Source organism: Montipora foliosa, chromosome 7 (assembly GCF_036669935.1).
Source record: "Montipora foliosa isolate CH-2021 chromosome 7, ASM3666993v2, whole genome shotgun sequence".
In the NCBI taxonomy this organism is placed as follows: Eukaryota; Metazoa; Cnidaria; class Anthozoa; order Scleractinia; family Acroporidae; genus Montipora; species Montipora foliosa.
The window spans coordinates 3,158,940-3,180,327 of record NC_090875.1 but is presented as its reverse complement, the minus strand read 5'-3'; the positions used below and the strand labels follow the sequence as shown (position 1 = coordinate 3,180,327).

The 21,388-nt window shown below is 38.9% G+C and overlaps 1 protein-coding gene across 1 annotated transcript in view; it reads right to left on the bottom strand.

The window, feature by feature from the left end:
- Positions 1-4,797: 4,797 nt before the first annotated feature.
- LOC138009666 (uncharacterized) overlaps positions 4,798-21,388 on the bottom strand; it is a 33,794-nt gene continuing 17,203 nt past the window's right edge. Inside the window, exons 5-11 of the mRNA XM_068856711.1 lie at positions 14,375-14,402; positions 13,189-13,975; positions 12,284-12,375; positions 10,739-10,807; positions 10,497-10,595; positions 10,180-10,384; positions 4,798-9,126 (exon numbers count right to left, since the gene is read on the bottom strand). Coding sequence (XP_068712812.1) covers positions 8,690-9,126; positions 10,180-10,384; positions 10,497-10,595; positions 10,739-10,807; positions 12,284-12,375; positions 13,189-13,975; positions 14,375-14,402 — 1,717 coding nt within the window. The 3' untranslated portion in view covers positions 4,798-8,689. The remainder of the gene's footprint in view (positions 9,127-10,179; positions 10,385-10,496; positions 10,596-10,738; positions 10,808-12,283; positions 12,376-13,188; positions 13,976-14,374; positions 14,403-21,388) is intronic.

Genomic DNA, 21,388 nt, shown 5'->3' with positions numbered 1-21,388 from the left:
CCAGTACGTTTATACATCCTTTCCAAAGTACACAAGCCCGGTAACCCAGGACGCCCCATTGTTTCATCCAATAGTCATCCCACTGAACGCATATCCCATTTTATTGACCACCATCTTCAACCTCTTGTCCACAAACTATACCATCTTATGTTAAAGACAGTAATGATTTTCTCAATAAACTCCTTACCATTGGCAAATAACCGTCTAATTCATGATTAGTAACACTTGACGTCTCATTATTATGTAGATATATTTTACATAATTAAGGTATTAACGCTTGTGATCATTTTTTTACGCACTGATCCTCAACACCATTCCTATTGGCACTATTTGCGACCTCATCCGCATGATTCTCACCATGAATAACTTCACTTTTAATGACAGCCAGGACCTTCAAATCCACGGCACAGCTATGGGCACTAAAATGGCACCCTATTTTGCTAACCCCTTCCTTGGGCTTTTCGAAAATAATGCTCTAAGAAACGCCCCATTTCACTCCCATACTTGGTTGAGATACATCGATGAAATTTTTATGATCCGTGGACTGAAAGTCCGGAGAACCTTAAAATCAATTATCTCAACAGCATTCACCCTACCATAAAATTCACTAGCTCACACTCTCCCACCAATGTTCCTTTCCTTGACGGCATTAACGTCTCACTAATTATATAACTAGTGACGGAAACAGAAATACAGACCTATACACGAAACCTACGGACAAACACCAACATTTATTTTATTTCTCTTGTCATCCTGTACACGCAAAAAAAGCCATTCCTTTCTGCCTCGCACTCTGCTTACGACGAATTTGTTCTACCGACGAGACCTTCAAGATTCGTACCACTGAACTAACGACATACCATCTGAAACGAGGTTACAAATGCGACGTTGTAACTAAGCAAATACAACGAGCTGTGGCATTCCCCGCATACATACCCTGCAACCTAAAAAGATAAATTAACAAACCCGAACGCATACCTTGCATAACGACCTATAATCCATCATTTCCAGCCATCTTCAACGTAATAATAATAATAATAATAATAATAAACACTACAATCTACTTTTTTTCCTGTGACCGCTGCAAAAATGCTTTCCTACATCTACCTGTTGTGGCTTTCAGGCGCTCCCCTAAACTTCGAGATCTGCTGGTTGCAGCTAAGGCAACTCATTCTAATTCCGCACTTCCTTCCGGTTCTTTTCGCTGTGGCAAAAACTGCGCTACCTCTCCTTACATTTTCCATGGACTAACCAACTACACATCCTTCTCTACTGCCAAAACACGCTCCATTAATTCCCACATAACTTGCGAAACCAAAAACCTTATCTACATGATTCAGTGTAACAGATGCCCTCCACAGTACATAGGAGAAACTAAACGACATTTAAAAGACAGTTTCAATGAACACCGTCGCATTTTAGATAACGCTAACACCAAATCCAAACCTGCTACAGTCGCAGAACATTTCCTTTCCTCTCCCCACAACATCTCTAAGGACATGCAATTAATATCCACACAAACGCGTATTATTGCGTGATAACAGACCAGTCAGTTTGCACCACGTGACGTAACTTAGCTAATAAATCGCCCGAAAATTAATAGGTGAGTTATAATTTTAATCATATCTCATGAGGGAAAAGTAAGCGCTTTCATCCAGATGTTTGTGCTATATTGGTGGACCACTTTGATCCATGGCAACATGGTGTCTCCATACATGACTCGTTGAGTGAAACGCCTCGACAAATACGGCTCAGAAACGATGTACGGCACAGACCTGAGAATTCAGTGGCAAGGTGGTTTATGAATTTGTCTCCTAAAACATTCCAAGTTCTTGGCTCTTTTCATTGAACGGTTTCGAATATATTTCTTTGGGTGCGTGACAGTGAAACACACCATTATTTGAATCTCTTTTTTCTTGGTCTCTTGCGTGGCATATAATAAGACGTCAGAGACTGTAAAATAGTTTTCCTTTTTTAAGGGAACATATCTTTCCTTATTTAGTTGTAATCTTAATTTACAGCTTCCCTACGTTTCATCGATGCTATCGTCATTATCAAGGCAAACGTTCATGTTAATTCATGCAACAACAAAAATAACGTTTTCGTATATTTTTGTGGTTGCATGACGTAGAACCGAATGGAATGTAAGTTATGTCAGGATGTTGTCTCTTCCAAGGTCACGAGATAACAAAAAGACTGCCTATAAGAAAAAAAAAAGCAAGAATGACAAAGAATTAGCTTTCTATCACCTGAGGAATGACAGATGCTTTCTTTGTTGTATCATTCTTGTGTATGCAAAGAGGGAGGGGCGTGTCAATGTCTTGGGGTAGGGCTGTCCACAAGATACTCCATATTTTGAGAAAGTTGCTCTAAAATTATCCGGGAAAGTTGCTCAAAAGAACTAAATGTTGCTCCAAAATTGTAATGTTGGTATTCATATATTTACCACAACAAGAGGCTTATTACTCAACCAAACAGTAATTTTTCACTGTTTCTGCGTCCTGGCCCGGGTTGTTCGAATCGCGGTTAGCGCTAACCATTGTTAAATACCGGAGAAACCTATTGGTTTTGGTTGCGAGCAACTGGCCCCTGAGCTTTAAATTTGCTAAAACGAGTAACACAACGATCAGACATATCTAAGAACAAATATGACCTCTTTAATTCTACTCACAAAGCATCTTTCAGCATGTTAAAGATGGAATGGCTTTATAGCCTTAGTGTCCTATTGCTTATGCCACCCGGCCCCCTTTTTTGTATCGACCGAGACCACGCAAAGTCAACGTGACTTACAATGTTCAACATGGCGGATGATGAAAGACGTTTCCATGCCCTTTATTTCAACGGCAGTTATTGTGACCTTTCGCACGCGTCCGGACTACCCTAAGGCCTATTCTACGAGCGATCCTTTTTGATTTTCCTAACTTAGGAAAAGTTGACATTTTACGTGATCATTTTAGTCACCATTCTAGTTTTACACACAACCTCGGCAAAAAAATCCCGGAAAGGAGATTGTTTTACTCGCTCATTCCATTCTCATAAGCTTGTTGATTATTAATCAAAAGTTCTTACAAAGATTTCCTCGGCGGAAGAACCTGCCATATATTTTCTTTATCCTTTTAGTGTTTGTTGCAATTTGCCATCAATTTTGCCTCGGATTCCCCTTCTCAATGGATTTAGGGTAAGTGGTCATAGAACTGAGGCATGGGTACGAATTTTGACAAGCAGGTGTCTGGGTACTAAGCCAAATTGGAAAGAAAAGCAGAGAACAAATTTTTCATGGCTGGTATAATTTACAACAATGGGGGAGAAAATTCTTTAATGCGTTGATCGTTTGATATCGCTCTGCATAGGCTGTGAAAACTAAAAATAGGGTGAGGATTGGAAATGGAAAGTAGCCAGTTTATCGAGGAATATTTTCCAAACAAAGATTATCTTCAACTTTTAGTGTAATTAACTCTTCGATGTAGACTGGCGCAATTCCGAAGATGGCCTTGATAAACGCGGAAAGTTAAACCTTAAATTAATCTGATGTAACTTGGGCAACAGAGGTATGGTGTGACAGTGGCGTGGTGCGCGACATATTGGCATCGCGGCAGCACTTAAAACGTGCTGCACTTTATTAAAATGTGAGGCCAGCAAACCATATAATACACTATTACTGACGAGAGCTTTAGTAGCATCGGGACTTTTGAAAAAACTTCCGATTGCGACTGATATTATGCAGGTGGTAAAAAGCCGAGGCAAGATGAGAGTCAAACCGTGACCCAAGATTTCTAAGTTCAGGTTTAGCTTCTATGACTGTGTGACCTAATACTTTGATGCAACTAAAATTATCTTTCTCAAGCTGTTGCCTGGTAAGTAAAATTAATAATAATAATAATAATAATAATAATAATAATAATAATAATAATAATAATGATAATCATAATCATAATAATAATAATATAACAGAAACTTTATTTTCACACGATAATGTTTAAAGCTCAATAACTTGTGGGGTCGTGCACAAAGGAAAGCAAATCAAATTAAACATATCAAAACGTATTGGCTTTTGCTGAGATGGGAAAACCGGGGTACCCGGACAAAAACCGCCCGGAGAAGATAAACTCAACCCGCATATGACGCCGGATCTGGGAATCGAACCTTGGCCACACTGCTGGGAGACGAGTCCTCTCACCACTGCGCCATTCCATTTATGCCGAACGATATAAAAAACAGCGCTAAGACCAAGAAGCACTAAGAGGGTGACCTTTTGCGCCCCAATACTTAAGAGAATGTCGTTTTTCACTCTCAGCAGTGGCGAATGAGCGCCATTGTATTGTTTCTATGCGGACAGGAGCGGTCATATGCAAGACATATATAATCGGTGAGCTAGATAGCTGCCGCCTTCTCCGATAGTTTGGGGACGTAAGGAGGTTACTGACTGGGCGAACGTTCTTAAGCGCAATGTCGAGTCCGCACTTTTTCAGCAATGGTCGCAGCAATGCCTCCTTTCAGGCAGATGCAAATTCTCAAGATTCAAATGTCAAGTTGATCATATGTTCGTGATCACCGGCAGCAGTACATCTATGACCTCAAAAACCACCGAGGTGTGCATTGGATTAAAGGGACAAGATCGTTTAGCAACTCTCCTTATAAGATTAGCGACCTGCTCTGGTGATAATTTTTTTTTTTCAATCTTTATTTAATACCATACCATACTTACATCGCTAGCAATACTAATACTTACACCTACAATACAACATAATTAGTATTAATTCGCTTGAACTGCTTACAATTCTGAAAAAAAAAAAAAAACTAGAACAGGCCAGCTTACTCCTGTCAATAATTTAGGTTCTAAATTTGAAAAGACTTAAACAAAGTAGGCGTGGTTTATGATGTATATGCGCCTTGTTTCTTTTACGTTCATTTTCATTTTCTTTTTTCAGGGCACTAGGGACACGCTGTCAATAGATTAAAAAAAACAACAACAGGGGCTCCCACTTTTTTAGAGCAATTGTAGTTGTATTTTTTTCCATTTCATGGATATGCTTGAAATACAGTAAGAAATCTTTTAATTTTGGACAACATTTTTTCCGTCTACATAGCCAAATATAATATTTAGCATTTTAGCAACAGAAGTTAATTTGAAGTTTATGCTTAGAGCTATCTGGCTTTAGGCCCAGTGCTGTATCAGGCATTAAGGGTGTCTCTTTAGCAATGACTTGGCAAGACTGTAGCCATACCTTAAAATTAGTCCAAAAAACTTGAGTTTTTGGGCAGGCCCAAAATAAATGTGCCAGTTTCTCTGTTTCTCTTTCACAGAAAGTGCATTTCTCGCTGTCAACGAGTCCAATTAATTTTTTCAAGAAGTTGTTTGTTGATATTCTTCTATGAAGGAATTTGAAATTGAAAGTTGCAAGTTTAGTGCTCTTTGTACATTTAAAAGCCATTTGATAAGCCTCTTTCCAGTTGAAATCTTGCTTTGTCGTAAAAAAATCTTCCTGCCACTTTTGTTTACTTTGGCTGGGTGATTCGCTTTTCCCTGATACAAGTTTCTTGTATACTAGTTTACTTGGTTTTTTGCTTTTTAAGAAGTTTGACAAGAAACTTTCATGTTTAGTCCACATTCTTGTATTATGGGGCATATATCTTGACGAAATGATTCCGAGAAAGGTTAAAGGTCGGACTGTCAGGTTATGTATAGTTTGAAAGGCTGTGAGAGAAAGGAACTTCCCAGAGTCATCCATTAAATGTTCCACTTTTGTTATTCCTTTGAGGAACCATTCTTTAAAAAAACACTGGTCTATTCTCAACTCTTACAAGTGAATTATACCATCGTTATTAAATTCAGAAAGACGTTTTTCAAGAGTTGCAATTGCTTGTTCTATTTCCTCCTCCTTTTTCGATAGTTTCTTCTTCTTGAAAATTCCATATTTCAAGGACTCCTCTCTCACTTTCAATTAAACCATTTCCCATTGTAAGTTAGGGTTAACCGTATCATCTTGTGCATATTCATCCTTGGCCTGTTTTACAATTGATTAACATACTCAGTATCATTTAAGAAAGAGGTGTTCAGTTTCCAAAACCCCCGCCTTCTATTGTTAGAATGCACCGAAATTTGTGGTGTAATCATGGAATGATCCGTTTTATATCCTGGTACTATGTCCGCACTGACAGTGTTGCAAAAAGTTGTCTGATTTACCAGGAAAAAGTCGAGCCTGCAGTGGACTTCAGGCTTCTTTTGTCGCCACGTAAATCTGGAAATCTCAGGGTTTAAAACTCTCCATGCATCTATTAAATCAAGGTTTTCAAAGAAATCGGCTATCACTTCCCGCGACTTTTTGTGAGTTCTAGCAAGACCACCTTTTTTGTTCTTGTCAACATCCAGGACTAGGTTAAAGTCACCACCCATAATTATCTCTTCGCCTTTAAAGTCGAGCAGCTTACTAAAAACAGAGGTGAAGAAATTTGGGTCATCTTCGTTTGGAGCGTATAAATTTGCTAAAGTTATATGTTTTCCATTTGTGGTCAGGTCACATATTATGAATCGTCCCTTGGGATCGATAAAAGATTTTGAGAGTTGAAAGCTGAAATTATTGTTAAAAAGTATGGCGACACCTGCTTTGTTACTAGAACAACAACTGAACAATGCCTGATAACCTCATTCAGCTCTCCAATCGTGTATACTATCTTCCGTACAATGGGCTTCTTGAATAAAAAACATCGACATATTTTTGCGTTTGAGCCAGTTGAAAATTTCTCGTCTCTTAAGCCTGTCTCCTAGTCCCCGCGTGTTAATCGATCCTATTCTGAGATCCATTTTTCTCGCATATTTTGTTAAAGAAAATTTGATCGAAGGCGCTCGAGTGCATTACTGAAATAAACCTTAAAGGTGTAAGCTGGAAAAACAAAACATACATAAACAAACATATCTACTCATAAACACACTTAAAACCAATAATATTAGAAGACTGCTGAAGGAATACGGTTGCATTTGTTACCTTGTTCGTGTTTTCCATTTTTAAGCCGCCCAATATTACTGTAATCTAGATGTAGCAAAGGCCGAATCTATCAGGCTTAATTTAAAATAAACAAAAGACAGTCAAAACTATAGCCAAATTAAGCTTACAAATCAAGTTCTTTACCTACAGGCAAGAATTTCCCTCTGATGAACAGCTTATCGGGCTGTGCCTTGCTAAATGAAGCCAGGATGTTGTTTCGCCTGGCCTTCTTAAAAGTGTCCATTTGTGCTCTTCGTCGCTCCACAATCTGAAAGGGCAGATCTTGATACATCTTATAATTGGTTTCTCGCAATTTGGGGCCTAAAGCAAGCATACTTTGACAATCCTTGAATCTCAAAAATCTTGCTAGAATAGGCCGCGGTTTCCCTTCTTTCCTCTTTCCGAAGCGATGGACTCGTTGAATTTCTACTGAGGCAGCGTCCATAAAACCAAGTTCCCTTTCTAGAAAAGAGCGTAGCACCAGCTCCGTATCTTCGCTGCTCACGTCGTCCTCCGGAATATTTTCGAACTTCAGATTTTCACGCCTGGAGTAGGCTTCGAGATAGAGATGTTGGTCTTCCACTTCTTTAATTCTCGGCCCGAGCTTAAAGTTCTCCTCTTCCAGGTTTCTTAGTTTCGTGTTGGTATCATTTTGCTCTGGTGATATTGGGGAACTTTATACCGGAGGACGAGGACAACCACGAGCACGAGTTTTCCGTACTGCACATGTGCATAAGGTTTGGAGACAGACATCTTTTGAAGTGTGCGTGCTCAGTACCAAAAATTCGTACTCGTAGTCGTCCTCGTCCTACTATTTAAAGGTCCCTAATGCATTAAGGCACTGTTACACTTTTCAATTTTTCGCACAACTTGTCTCGCAACGCCATTTCTACAAACGTTCTCACATTACGAAACAAGTCATTTTACTGTTGTTACACTAAGAAACGTTTCATGCAATTTGTTTCGTTTCGATTATCACGTGAGGTTAAAGGAACATTTTCATTGGCTGGTGCTGCAAACCGTTGCGACTCAAGTTGCAAGACAATGCTACACTGCTCAATGCTTAAAGAACTCGTTGCAACCGTAGAACTCAAGTCTACTTTTATTATTTTCTAACGTTACAGACTCTTCCACCCAGTTATAACATGTGCGTTTTGCAGTAATAGAAGGATTAAGGACTTCATGAAAAACAAGGGAATTTTCCTTCGTATATTGTCCCGCCTATACTTTATTAAGGCATGTAAGCTTAGTTAAATTGAAAAGCTTAGCGCAAAAGCGAAATGAATGTAAGCCTAAACTTGCGTATATTAGACCGGAATACTCGCTACTGTTTAATTGTTCCAACAATTTAAAGAGAAATCCAACGAGAATAATTGTATCAATGTTACAACGTGTAAACTGGGCCTTTTACACAATGCTGTTGACTTTGGTAGTCCACACTTAAGTATTTATTTACACTTCCAACGGCACAGAGCTCTGAGCCGGAATGAGGTAAGAAGACCATAACAATAGCTCTGCCTAATTTTATTCGAAAGTAACACAGTTTATCATGGTAATAGCAAGTTGGTAAGAAAATAGAAGCCTGGGTGAGCCTGTCGGAGAGGTGTTTAAAATATTCCGCACACCAGCCTCAGAATATTTTGTCCGCAAAGCGAGTTATCTGGGATAAAGTCTGTTCACACTTCTGAGCACGAACGCCCGAAGGCTTAAGCTGGAGAAACACGATTGGTTCCAATTTTTGAACTTATTTTCCAAGGTGTACGTGCTAAAACATGAATTACGGTTTTAAAACGATGACACAAAAGGGCAAGAAATTGTATGACAAAGATACACCCATAGATAGTAAGGAAACCAAGTCCTATAATATCAACACCCAATACTTTAAGGTCCTTTTGTTGAACCAAAGTCAGTATAGTGATCATCCACAGTGCATTTGCGACTGCGAACACCAGTAATGACCTGTTTCGAAGCTCCACGAGTTTTTCTTTGAGGCTCGAGGTTTGATCAAAAGCAAAGAGCTCAGGAATAAGACACCTTTTACGTAACCCATGCCAAAATGCGCACTCGTTGGGGTCGATATCATCCAGGTAGCCTAAAGGAAGTCGATCGATTTCACGGCGCGTTAGACGGATTTTCTTCTGTCCTAAAATAAAAAAGTACAGGAGATGGCAAAAGCTAAAGCGTTGTATGAAAAACAGAGACGACCAGTCAAAGATACTCGGAAAAATCGCAGTCATCCACAGGTAGGCTGAACTCACTTTTCTCATAGGAAAATACAGTTAAAATTTCTCAAAATCAACAAATTACTGTTGTCGGCAAGCAAAAGATTTTATCTATCTCTATTCAGGATCCGTAAACCCCCCTTGAAAAACAAAACAAAGAATTTAACTGCGAAAAAATAGACGGCAGAATGGATGACGACATGGAACTTATTTTAATTTTTTAAATATCCAGTGGAGAATTCGGGAAATTGCAATTGTATATCCGACTGTTCCAGGGAAAAGAGTGGGGGAAATGTGCCCTCTTTCTCCCAGAGACTGTCTACGCTCCTGAAATTATTCAGAAAATACAAGTAGAATGGTTTTTTCGTCCAACTGGCAAGAACTTGACCAAATATCCTAACTGTATCTATTGACCATGTAATGTTTCGTGGGACGTGTTTAAACAATTTTGAGTTGACACAAGATGAACGAAAGAATGTTAACTATAAGATGCTGAAATGGCGAGGACCAGGGATAAACGATTACTAAACAACTTCTTAAAACCAGAAATTGTATTTAACGCAAAAGGTTGGTAAATACCTAAAAAAAAATACAAACAAAGTGAGTGAAATGTTACAACGAATCTGACGAGTACAACTTTATAACAGAAACAGAAAAAACACTTACCAATTGCTCGATTAGGATGAAGAGCGAGTGATACAATGAAAACGATTTCGATATATATACGAGGTTAGCGACATGAATTTACATATGGTCGGAAATTACGACTCTAAACACAAGGATATCACATGGAACAGAGACCGAGAACAAAGGGCAGAAACTAGGTGTTGATTACAGGAAAAGAAAGAAATAAAATCGTAACAGATGCCTAGACTTCGACATTTTTATTGCCGTTAACTGTGCAAGACTGAGTAGAACTGACCAATGTGTAATGTAAGGGTATAATAGTGCGTTTTTAGTAAGCCATTTGTTACCTTGATTAGGATATTGAAGCTTCCGAATCGCAGATGACAATCTCTTGAAATGGCCTGTCTTGCAATTGTTAAACGTTTCCTTTAAGCCATCTCTTTCCATGTTTTTTAAATCTTCCAAATCGCATGGCTCTTTGTACCCTCTCCTTTCAAAAGTGGGCCAATATTCACCCAGACCAAGTTCTTTCAACCAGTCTTCAACACTGTCCTACAAGATGCAAAAATCTTAATTGACATTTTACATGTAATTTTAATAGTCGTGTAATCCGTTCAGTTCCACTTTTGAGAAAAAATTTTCGAGGCTCCTATCCATGACTTACCGGAATGCCCTCTTCAATATCTACCCGTGGGATTTTCTTGATTTCTCGCAGGAGTCTCATGCGATGTCCTCTCTCCTTGATGCCAATACTTTCAAGATCCTGTTAAGAAAGTGCCGGTCACATTTTCAAAGGATCTCGAAGAATTTAGTAATTAAGTTAATGACATGTTTTTTTTTTTAGTTATTTAATATATACCTTATTACCTTTAAAGAACGTGTACGTGAGTGGATATATTAGTTTACCTTTTCTGTCATTCCAGGCAAAAATTCCATGGTGTCATATCCATGCTGACGAAAATTATTTGCATAATTCTGCAGTGACAAAATGAACGAAAAATATTATACTCTGAATTAAGGTTCAACTCAGATTCTGCATCAATCTCATTCTATATATGTTGCCAGTAAAATCCGTTTTCAGCGTAACTGGTAATCCTTACTTTACCTAGGTTGAATACGCACTCAAATGAACTGAAGAAACTTAAAATTAGGGTCAGGTTAGGATTATTATACATGGATATTAATTCATTTTATTATACAATAGTAAATAACGAAAAGAACTGTGTTGGGTTGAGCATGCTTGTCGTTATGGTGTAGTGGTAAAGACACAAAATTATATACTATTAATCTGGAGGGTCCGAGTTCGATTACTGTTAAGTTCTTAGAACAGGTCATTTCTCCCTTACCATGTTGTAAAGTTGAGACTGAGTGGATAAGTGTATGAATACTTTAACCGATAACATAATGAGAAACATTAAGAGAGATGCGTAAAACAGAACTTGACGGATGGTATAGGTGTTTTCAATCCTTTTTGGGGGGGTTGATTGCTGCTGTTAAGTAGGTAGAGTGCATATTCAACCTAGGTAAAACGAGGATCAATTTAACCCAGGTAAAAACGGATTCAACCTGAGACCGGATTTGACCGTCAACATATACAGCAGTGATACGGGCTTCACTCGATCTTGAAAAATATAACATGTTCTACTGCATGGAGGAAAACATACGCTTTCACATTTTCAAGGGCTATGTCACAGTAGTTTAAAAGATTTAATAGGAAGAATCTTTCTCTGTGACTTAAACTCATATACTTAAGAAACTTCCCTCAAACTTTAGAATACGTATTTAAGGATTTCTGCAGGAAATATTGTCAGAATAATTGAATATGCAATACATATCATCCGTTGCCCGCCGTAACAACAGAGGGCATTGAATAGACGCAATTAAAATGCAGCGTAATAGTCACAAGTAAGTAAGGTGCGTGCCTGAGGGAAGGTGGATGGCGCCGAGAGCACTCGCCTCCAACCAATTTCGCTCGGGTTAGATTCCCAGCCGCTTTGTTATATGTGGGTTGAATTGGCTGCTGATACTAGAGGTTTTTAGGTTTTTAAACCTCTAGTATTAGAGTAGTGCCATTATGATAAAAAAGAAAATCACATCCTTTTTATCTCTTCCGAATTTGAACGAGTATTTGCTTGGCACCTGATCTCGCAAAATTTTGAGCTTTATATTTTATCAAAGGCTTTTTATTTTGAGTGTAAGTTTTAGATTTCATGGTCCGCTATTACTCACGTTCAAAGCTGACCGATTGGACCGTATGGGAAAGTGACGTCATTTACTCCCTGGCTTAACTAAAAATTTAGAGTGTAAATGCAGCTTATTATATACACAAAACACGAGTTTAAAAGTCTGAAAGCCCGAAACTCCCGTGCTGCATATTAATTCAGCCTCGCTCCAGTTCCATGAAGCATAAATTCAAGTTCATTATTCACGATCTTTTTAAAGTTGTCTCACCAAAAATTCTGCTTCAGTCAACCATCGTTCTACCGGTTGGTTGAGATTCGAGTAGCAAGCTTCCTTTTTCAACGCTGATTCGCGACGATCACCTAGACAAACGGAAATGTTAAGAACAATCGGCCAGGCGTTTTTTTTTTTTGTCAGTGGTAGAACATAAATAAAGATCGCCGGGAAAAACTCGGGCTGAGTCTACTTAGTTCGTCAGATACAAACTATCTCTCTGAGAGATAAAGTGAGCACTTCGTCCAGTGGGTAATGTGTCTTGCGTGCATCTTAACACCAGACGAACTTAGCAGACACATTGCAAATGTTTGTGGAGGCCAAGAGTGTTCAATCCAAGTAATTCTGTCTTCGTCATTCTCTTGATTCTATGGTTGAGTATTTAACAGAGTCGTTAGTTGAATAGAATAATAATAAATTAAAAGAATCGATTAAGTATGATTATTAAGTGATGCATTTCGCGTGTTCTGATTGGTTCACTCAATCTCGGTTATCAGCTCATACACCTTAGTTTGACCTTGTGTGGTAAATGATTACGCTAAAAACGTTTTCGCTAGAAAGCGAAATTTCTCTCTGAATAAAGCCAAAAATGAAAAGAAAAATTTTTTTGTAGAAACTTTGGATCAATTCCGACGTTTAGAAGTACGCGAAAAGGCAAGAAGTGTTTTTGTGATGAGCCTACGTCTGTCTGACCACAAGGTATTACAAAACATCACATCTTTATCAAGCCTTTTCAATTTCACTCGGATTTTCTTTCTTTTTTCGCTCGTATTTCGTACTTAATTTAATGAAACGCGCTTGTTGGATATGAGACTGGTTATGTGGCCAACTACGCGCCTCGTTGGCTATTTACCATCTCATATCCAACGCACGCTCATGGAATAATTGTTAAATATACTTACCAGTAAATGCCAACGGCGTGAACGATGTCATCATCGAATGATCTTCACTTCTTTGTTTTTGATCTGCGTCTATATCAGTCATGATCGATGTCGAGGCGGAGACTAATGCAGACACAGCTGAATATGGAGAGGTTTCTATGTGGTCTCCTCGCTTTCCTTGTTCTTTACTTAACTGAGACGGGATATTTAAAGGATCATGTTTAATTTCTTTAGATTCGTTTCCATTCTTTGCCAGAAATGAATTGTATGAAGAGGGATTAGCAATACTCATTGGACTTATAGAAGCACTGCTGGACTGAGATTGTGGAAAAATCCGATTTCCATCTGAAAATGCTAACTTCTGTGGCATGGTCCTCTCTTCAAGACACGAAAACGATATAATTTGATCATCTAGGCATTCCTCAGTTTGGACTGCCTGCTCACGTAAAGTGAGAGAGTTCTTCAATTGGAACTGTCCTTCGGTAAGCACTGTAGATTCTCTAGTTTTTACTTTTCTTGAGGTATTGATCGCTCTTTTCTTCTTTGGAATTTCATCGACGGAGTACACAGTTTGTTTACGAATGTTTAGACTGTCATTTTCGTGGTCTGTTGTCCGAACACCAACACCTTTCTCAGACAGGATAGTGGTTCGCGAGAGTCGTTCTGACCTCATCTCCTTCGATTTTCCATTGGAAGATTTGTAGGTTTTAATGTCTTGAATTTTCGCGCCTTCCGTTTTGACAGCTTCCGCTTCTGTAATGGTGACGACAATTTCTTCGTTCTTGGTTTGGTCTGAGGAATCGTGAATCTACGAAGCACGAAAAGAGAGGGTATCGTGCACCGTCAGCAGCTGCGCTCTCGCCCTTTGGGTGCTTATATCCAGAAATGTACGTATTGCATGCACTCCTAATTTAGATCTCCCACACAAAGTGTCCCGATAAGTCTAAGTACTTGCTAAGTGTTTCCAACAATAAACATGATAGGTGTTATAAGAGCTAGGATAATTTTCGCCGTTTGTCCTCTCTTACGAATCACAGTTTAATAAATATTGAAGCTGGGGAGAAGAGCAATGGGACACTTCGTGACCCTTATCAAAATGGGCGTGCATCACATGTGCATTTCTGGACATAGAGCGACTTTCTTATGACTTTGAAAAAGTGTTTGCAATCTGTTTCACGGACCAATGTTTGGCAAGATTAAAACAAACCTTCTTCTTATTTCCGCCAAGGAAACTCCTAATATGGGCAGTAAAAAGTTCAATTGCCCGATCACGTTACAGCATTTCAAATGACGTTAAAGCGAAACTTTCCAGATAGTTCCATGGAGAGATGATGTTGTTTGCATCCGCAATCTGATTGGGTAATTTGCCGTTGTCGATAAGAGTCAGACAATGCTGTACCCGTCATGCTCGCGTCAATTTGTCACGCAATGTAATAACCAATCAGGAACGCCCATCTTGGGAAATAAACCAATCATATTGCGAGAAAGTTATAGACAACGCTTGCTCTTTTTTGTGTCATGATTTTGGTCACGCTCTGAAATAAAAACTTTCTTTGGCTTTGAATATTGTGGTAAAAAACAAATCGAAAGTGGCTCAGCGTTTGTATGTACCATACCAGATTTGGGACAACTGGAAAATCCTGTCTTGGACCTGCTATTTGGACATAGGTGGGGCGAAAATCACTTTGTTTCCCTATCCTTACGAATATTAAAGAAATCGTAAAACGTTTTAAGAGTTTACATGGTTTTGGGGGACGGAGCCTTAAATTTAGAGAGTGTTTGTATGGATTTTTAACTATGTTTGTAACTTGGTCTCCGGTTCGACCTAAAAGCATCAAACTTGGACAGATAACCAATCTCAACGTTATCTTTCATGTGATGGTGTCAATTTATCAGATTCTTGCCAAGTAATTGCAAAATAAAACAACCCTCTTCAAACAAAGTTAAATCGTTTGCTTTATAAAGAAGAACTTTTCAAGTTTTAGGGAGAAGTGACCCAATTGTCATTTTGTAGACACCTGAAAAATTCAAGGTGGCTTTAACGGGATTCGAACCCATGACCTCTTCGATATCAGTGCAATGCTCTACCAAATGAGTTATGAAACCACTCAGTTGACGGCTGGTCAATTTATTGGGCTCATGTGTTCCCGTGAAAGCACTCCATGAATGAAATATAACATTTATTTCAAGTTTTGTCGGATTTAGAAGAAAATCGTTTCTTTTTTTTTCTTTTTACTTGATTTAAAACATTTAGTTCCGTTTTATCCTTTTTGCATTCCCTGGGTGTCGCAGACTGTAGGCTCTCTTTAACAGGAGGAAGACATCAGAAATGGCAGACCAGAAAAGGCTCCGCTCAGTTGTGCAATCAATACTGTTTTTTCACTATTATGCTGCGATCCTCCTTTTCCCCGTTCAAATACTAAGATCGAGATCAACTGTTAGGTTGAAGCTGTTGACAGAGGTTTCCCAATAGAACACTTTTACAAGCGTTTTCGGTTGAAATGCGGTAACTCCTGGGAATAGTTATTGCCACACTTCTCAGTGTTGACAAGTTGGAGGAAAGCAACACAGTAGGAGCCCGCGACCGACTTTAAATGGCCCGCGTAAACGACAGTGGTCGCTGCCAATGCCTTTTCAACCGTTTCAACCTACAGTCTGTGACAAAATTCGTTGGAACAGTACACGACTATACAGACCTGAAGCTTTCGCAGCTCACTCTCCCCTCACAATGTTGTTTTAACGCGAGTTTCTCAGCCCAATTGCCAAAACAACATTGTGGGAGGGCAAGAAATTGTAAAGTGTTTCAACAATTTTGTCCGGGACTGTATTTTTGAGGAATTTCAGTCATGAAAAGAATTGGCGGGAAATATGCTACATTTTAGGAGAAGGAAACCCTTGATTTATAGCGGCCTAGAGTGAGATGTTGCGCCATATTTGTGATAAATTCGACAGGAAATGCAAACATACATCATGTTCAGGTTTGTTTGAATTTGGTTGGTTGTTTCTCGTTCAAAAAAGAAAGCCTATTCATAGAAGGTTGACTGTGGCTGAGCATGTTCTGCTTAGGAACGACCTTAACTAGGATGAATTTGCAGAGGCCGTTCGAGTTTTATTGCGTGAAGGAAAAAATCGTAATATCTTGGTAACTGGAGTTGCTGGTTGCGGCAAAACACTTTATAACTCCTCTAAACTCTGTTTTCCAACCTTTTTGTAATCCTGGTACGACCACGATCGCTTTGGTTGATACTGTAAGTACTGACAGCGATGAAGTGATTCTCTCAAATGACGTTCGTTGGTGTCCCTAAATTAACGCACGGCACGATTTTTCACTTCTTTTGGAAGGTCACAAAGTTCATTTACCTACACTCAAATAACATTCCGCACGGGATATTGACTTTTAACCCGATTCTCCAATATTTTGCACCAGCAAGGAAGAGTTCACCTTTGTTAGATGAGCGTTCGCTGGTCGAAAGTCTTTTCATTCATTTCATGCGGCACAAATTCCCGAAAAAGAACAACAGTGTATTTCCCCATGCTCCCGTTTTATTCGGCCTTGATCTTCTCACAAAGTTAATTAGCGTGCATCTGTAATTCAACGAGTCACCAACGAGTCACCATTTTTAAGAAAGCTTTTTTGGTGAGAAATATGCACAATTGAACCACGACGATAAAACAGTCAGAAAGGGCAGTGAACACAGAAGGTGAATCGATTGTTTTGGACACTATAGTAGAGAAAATAGCCATTTTTGAGGCAAATGTGCATGGTGACGTTGTCACTGCACTGAGAAAAAGGATCCTGCTAAATTTAATTGATACAGTGGTGACTCGTGCACACTAACACAATGTCGTTGTTTTCTTCTCTTGTTGGTTTTGTCTAGCGAAATTCGACTCGAAAAATTGTTAAGCGATATCAAATTAGCCTACAATGACGTTGTTATGAAAAAACAGTCAGTAGAAACCGTCTAATACAGTAACGTTTTCAAACTGCGTGTCACCATTTTGGTACAAAGTTGCTCACGCAATGAACTAAAGTAAACAAGCTTTTACATCACGTGTCATAAGTTTCTATCCTTGTGCAAAATTAGTGTTCTTCATAACTATAACTTGTGTTTCCTGTATTTCCATGTCTCTCACCGACAGAAATTGTCGAAAAGTTATAAAAAAATAACTGTACTAACATAAAAAGTATTCTTTTACATTTCCCGGGTCTTACGAAGTCTTACTCGCGTAACATTGGGCCGGGTAATACATATATGTGCAAACTAATTTTAAGCCGTAACAATATTTGACAGTTGGCGATACCTCGTCATTTTATGTAAAATACCGCATCAGTTAGTATTTTATACGACCTCCTGAGGGAAGCTACATCAAGGTAAAAGGCAATATCCTTCGTCCATATATATTCAGTATGTTGTCATCTCATTTTTAGCGCAAATCTTAATCTGTTTCGCACATCCAAGAAGTCGAAAGTCCTTTTTTGTTGATTGTAGGCAGTAATATCCTTTAGAAGTTGGAAAGGACGAACTTTTCTCACAGATACAGCAATTGTAGAAACCCCGCCTCCCTTGCCTTCTATAACATAACTTCCATGGGCGTCCTCTGTTAAACAATGGCTGGATAGGTTTTCTCTTAACTGTTAAACCTTTGTATGTGCTTTTCTTTCCAGGAAAATCGTCACTGATTAATCTCCAATCGCTTTTAGGAAAAATGTAGCGCGTTTTAGCTACTTTACGAAGAGAAAACCTTTGAATGCGAGATAAAACAAATACGCTCGTGCCCTTGTCACGCTATCAATGGCAGCAAGAAAAACCATATTTCAGATCATGACTCTCTTCTTAGCTAAATCTAAACAATTTCGCTTATTTTATCATTGCGGATATATAACAAAAGAAATTCGAACACTGTACATCAAACTCAGTTACGAATAAAAACGTTAAACAGCACTATCGTACCGGTTATAAAGGCGACTGTAAAGTTGTGTCACTTATGACCCTGTCAGCACGTCCTATAAATAGTTTAAATTCCTCACAAATACAGTCCGTGACAAAATTCGTTGGAACAGTACACGACTATACAGACCTGAAGCTTTCGCAGCTCACTCTCCCCTCACAATGTTGTTTTAACGCGAGTTTCTCAGCCCAATTGCCAAAACAACATTGTGGGAGGGCAAGAAATTGTAAAGTGTTTCAACAATTTTGTCCGGGACTGTATTTTTGAGGAATTTCAGTCATGAAAAGAATTGGCGGGAAATATGCTACATTTTAGGAGAAGGAAACCCTTGATTTATAGCGGCCTAGAGTGAGATGTTGCGCCATATTTGTGATAAATTCGACAGGAAATGCAAACATACATCATGTTCAGGTTTGTTTGAATTTGGTTGGTTGTTTCTCGTTCAAAAAAGAAAGCCTATTCATAGAAGGTTGACTGTGGCTGAGCATGTTCTGCTTAGGAACGACCTTAACTAGGATGAATTTGCAGAGGCCGTTCGAGTTTTATTGCGTGAAGGAAAAAATCGTAATATCTTGGTAACTGGAGTTGCTGGTTGCGGCAAAACACTTTATAACTCCTCTAAACTCTGTTTTCCAACCTTTTTGTAATCCTGGTACGACCACGATCGCTTTGGTTGATACTGTAAGTACTGACAGCGATGAAGTGATTCTCTCAAATGACGTTCGTTGGTGTCCCTAAATTAACGCACGGCACGATTTTTCACTTCTTTTGGAAGGTCACAAAGTTCATTTACCTACACTCAAATAACATTCCGCACGGGATATTGACTTTTAACCCGATTCTCCAATATTTTGCACCAGCAAGGAAGAGTTCACCTTTGTTAGATGAGCGTTCGCTGGTCGAAAGTCTTTTCATTCATTTCATGCGGCACAAATTCCCGAAAAAGAACAACAGTGTATTTCCCCATGCTCCCGTTTTATTCGGCCTTGATCTTCTCACAAAGTTAATTAGCGTGCATCTGTAATTCAACGAGTCACCAACGAGTCACCATTTTTAAGAAAGCTTTTTTGGTGAGAAATATGCACAATTGAACCACGACGATAAAACAGTCAGAAAGGGCAGTGAACACAGAAGGTGAATCGATTGTTTTGGACACTATAGTAGAGAAAATAGCCATTTTTGAGGCAAATGTGCATGGTGACGTTGTCACTGCACTGAGAAAAAGGATCCTGCTAAATTTAATTGATACAGTGGTGACTCGTGCACACTAACACAATGTCGTTGTTTTCTTCTCTTGTTGGTTTTGTCTAGCGAAATTCGACTCGAAAAATTGTTAAGCGATATCAAATTAGCCTACAATGACGTTGTTATGAAAAAACAGTCAGTAGAAACCGTCTAATACAGTAACGTTTTCAAACTGCGTGTCACCATTTTGGTACAAAGTTGCTCACGCAATGAACTAAAGTAAACAAGCTTTTACATCACGTGTCATAAGTTTCTATCCTTGTGCAAAATTAGTGTTTTTCATAACTATAACTTGTGTTTCCTGTATTTCCATGTCTCTCACCGACAGAAATTGTCGAAAAGTTATAAAAAAATAACTGTACTAACATAAAAAGTATTCTTTTACATTTCCCGGGTCTTACGAAGTCTTACTCGCGTAACATTGGGCCGGGTAATACATATATGTGCAAACTAATTTTAAGCCGTAACAATATTTGACAGTTGGCGATACCTCGTCATTTTATGTAAAATACCGCATCAGTTAGTATTTTATACGACCTCCTGAGGGAAGCTACATCAAGGTAAAAGGCAATATCCTTCGTCCATATATATTCAGTATGTTGTCATCTCATTTTTAGCGCAAATCTTAATCTGTTTCGCACATCCAAGAAGTCGAAAGTCCTTTTTTGTTGATTGTAGGCAGTAATATCCTTTAGAAGTTGGAAAGGACGAACTTTTCTCACAGATACAGCAATTGTAGAAACCCCGCCTCCCTTGCCTTCTATAACATAACTTCCATGGGCGTCCTCTGTTAAACAATGGCTGGATAGGTTTTCTCTTAACTGTTAAACCTTTGTATGTGCTTTTCTTTCCAGGAAAATCGTCACTGATTAATCTCCAATCGCTTTTAGGAAAAATGTAGCGCGTTTTAGCTACTTTACGAAGAGAAAACCTTTGAATGCGAGATAAAACAAATACGCTCGTGCCCTTGTCACGCTATCAATGGCAGCAAGAAAAACCATATTTCAGATCATGACTCTCTTCTTAGCTAAATCTAAACAATTTCGCTTATTTTATCATTGCGGATATATAACAAAAGAAATTCGAACACTGTACATCAAACTCAGTTACGAATAAAAACGTTAAACAGCACTATCGTACCGGTTATAAAGGCGACTGTAAAGTTGTGTCACTTATGACCCTGTCAGCACGTCCTATAAATAGTTTAAATTCCTCACAAATACAGTCCGTGACAAAATTCGTTGGAACAGTACACGACTATACAGACCTGAAGCTTTCGCAGCTCACTCTCCCCTCACAATGTTGTTTTAACGCGAGTTTCTCAGCCCAATTGCCAAAACAACATTGTGGGAGGGCAAGAAATTGTAAAGTGTTTCAACAATTTTGTCCGGGACTGTATTTTTGAGGAATTTCAGTCATGAAAAGAATTGGCGGGAAATATGCTACATTTTAGGAGAAGGAAACCCTTGATTTATAGCGGCCTAGAGTGAGATGTTGCGCCATATTTGTGATAAATTCGACAGGAAATGCAAACATACATCATGTTCAGGTTTGTTTGAATTTGGTTGGTTGTTTCTCGTTCAAAAAAGAAAGCCTATTCATAGAAGGTTGACTGTGGCTGAGCATGTTCTGCTTAGGAACGACCTTAACTAGGATGAATTTGCAGAGGCCGTTCGAGTTTTATTGCGTGAAGGAAAAAATCGTAATATCTTGGTAACTGGAGTTGCTGGTTGCGGCAAAACACTTTATAACTCCTCTAAACTCTGTTTTCCAACCTTTTTGTAATCCTGGTACGACCACGATCGCTTTGGTTGATACTGTAAGTACTGACAGCGATGAAGTGATTCTCTCAAATGACGTTCGTTGGTGTCCCTAAATTAACGCACGGCACGATTTTTCACTTCTTTTGGAAGGTCACAAAGTTCATTTACCTACACTCAAATAACATTCCGCACGGGATATTGACTTTTAACCCGATTCTCCAATATTTTGCACCAGCAAGGAAGAGTTCACCTTTGTTAGATGA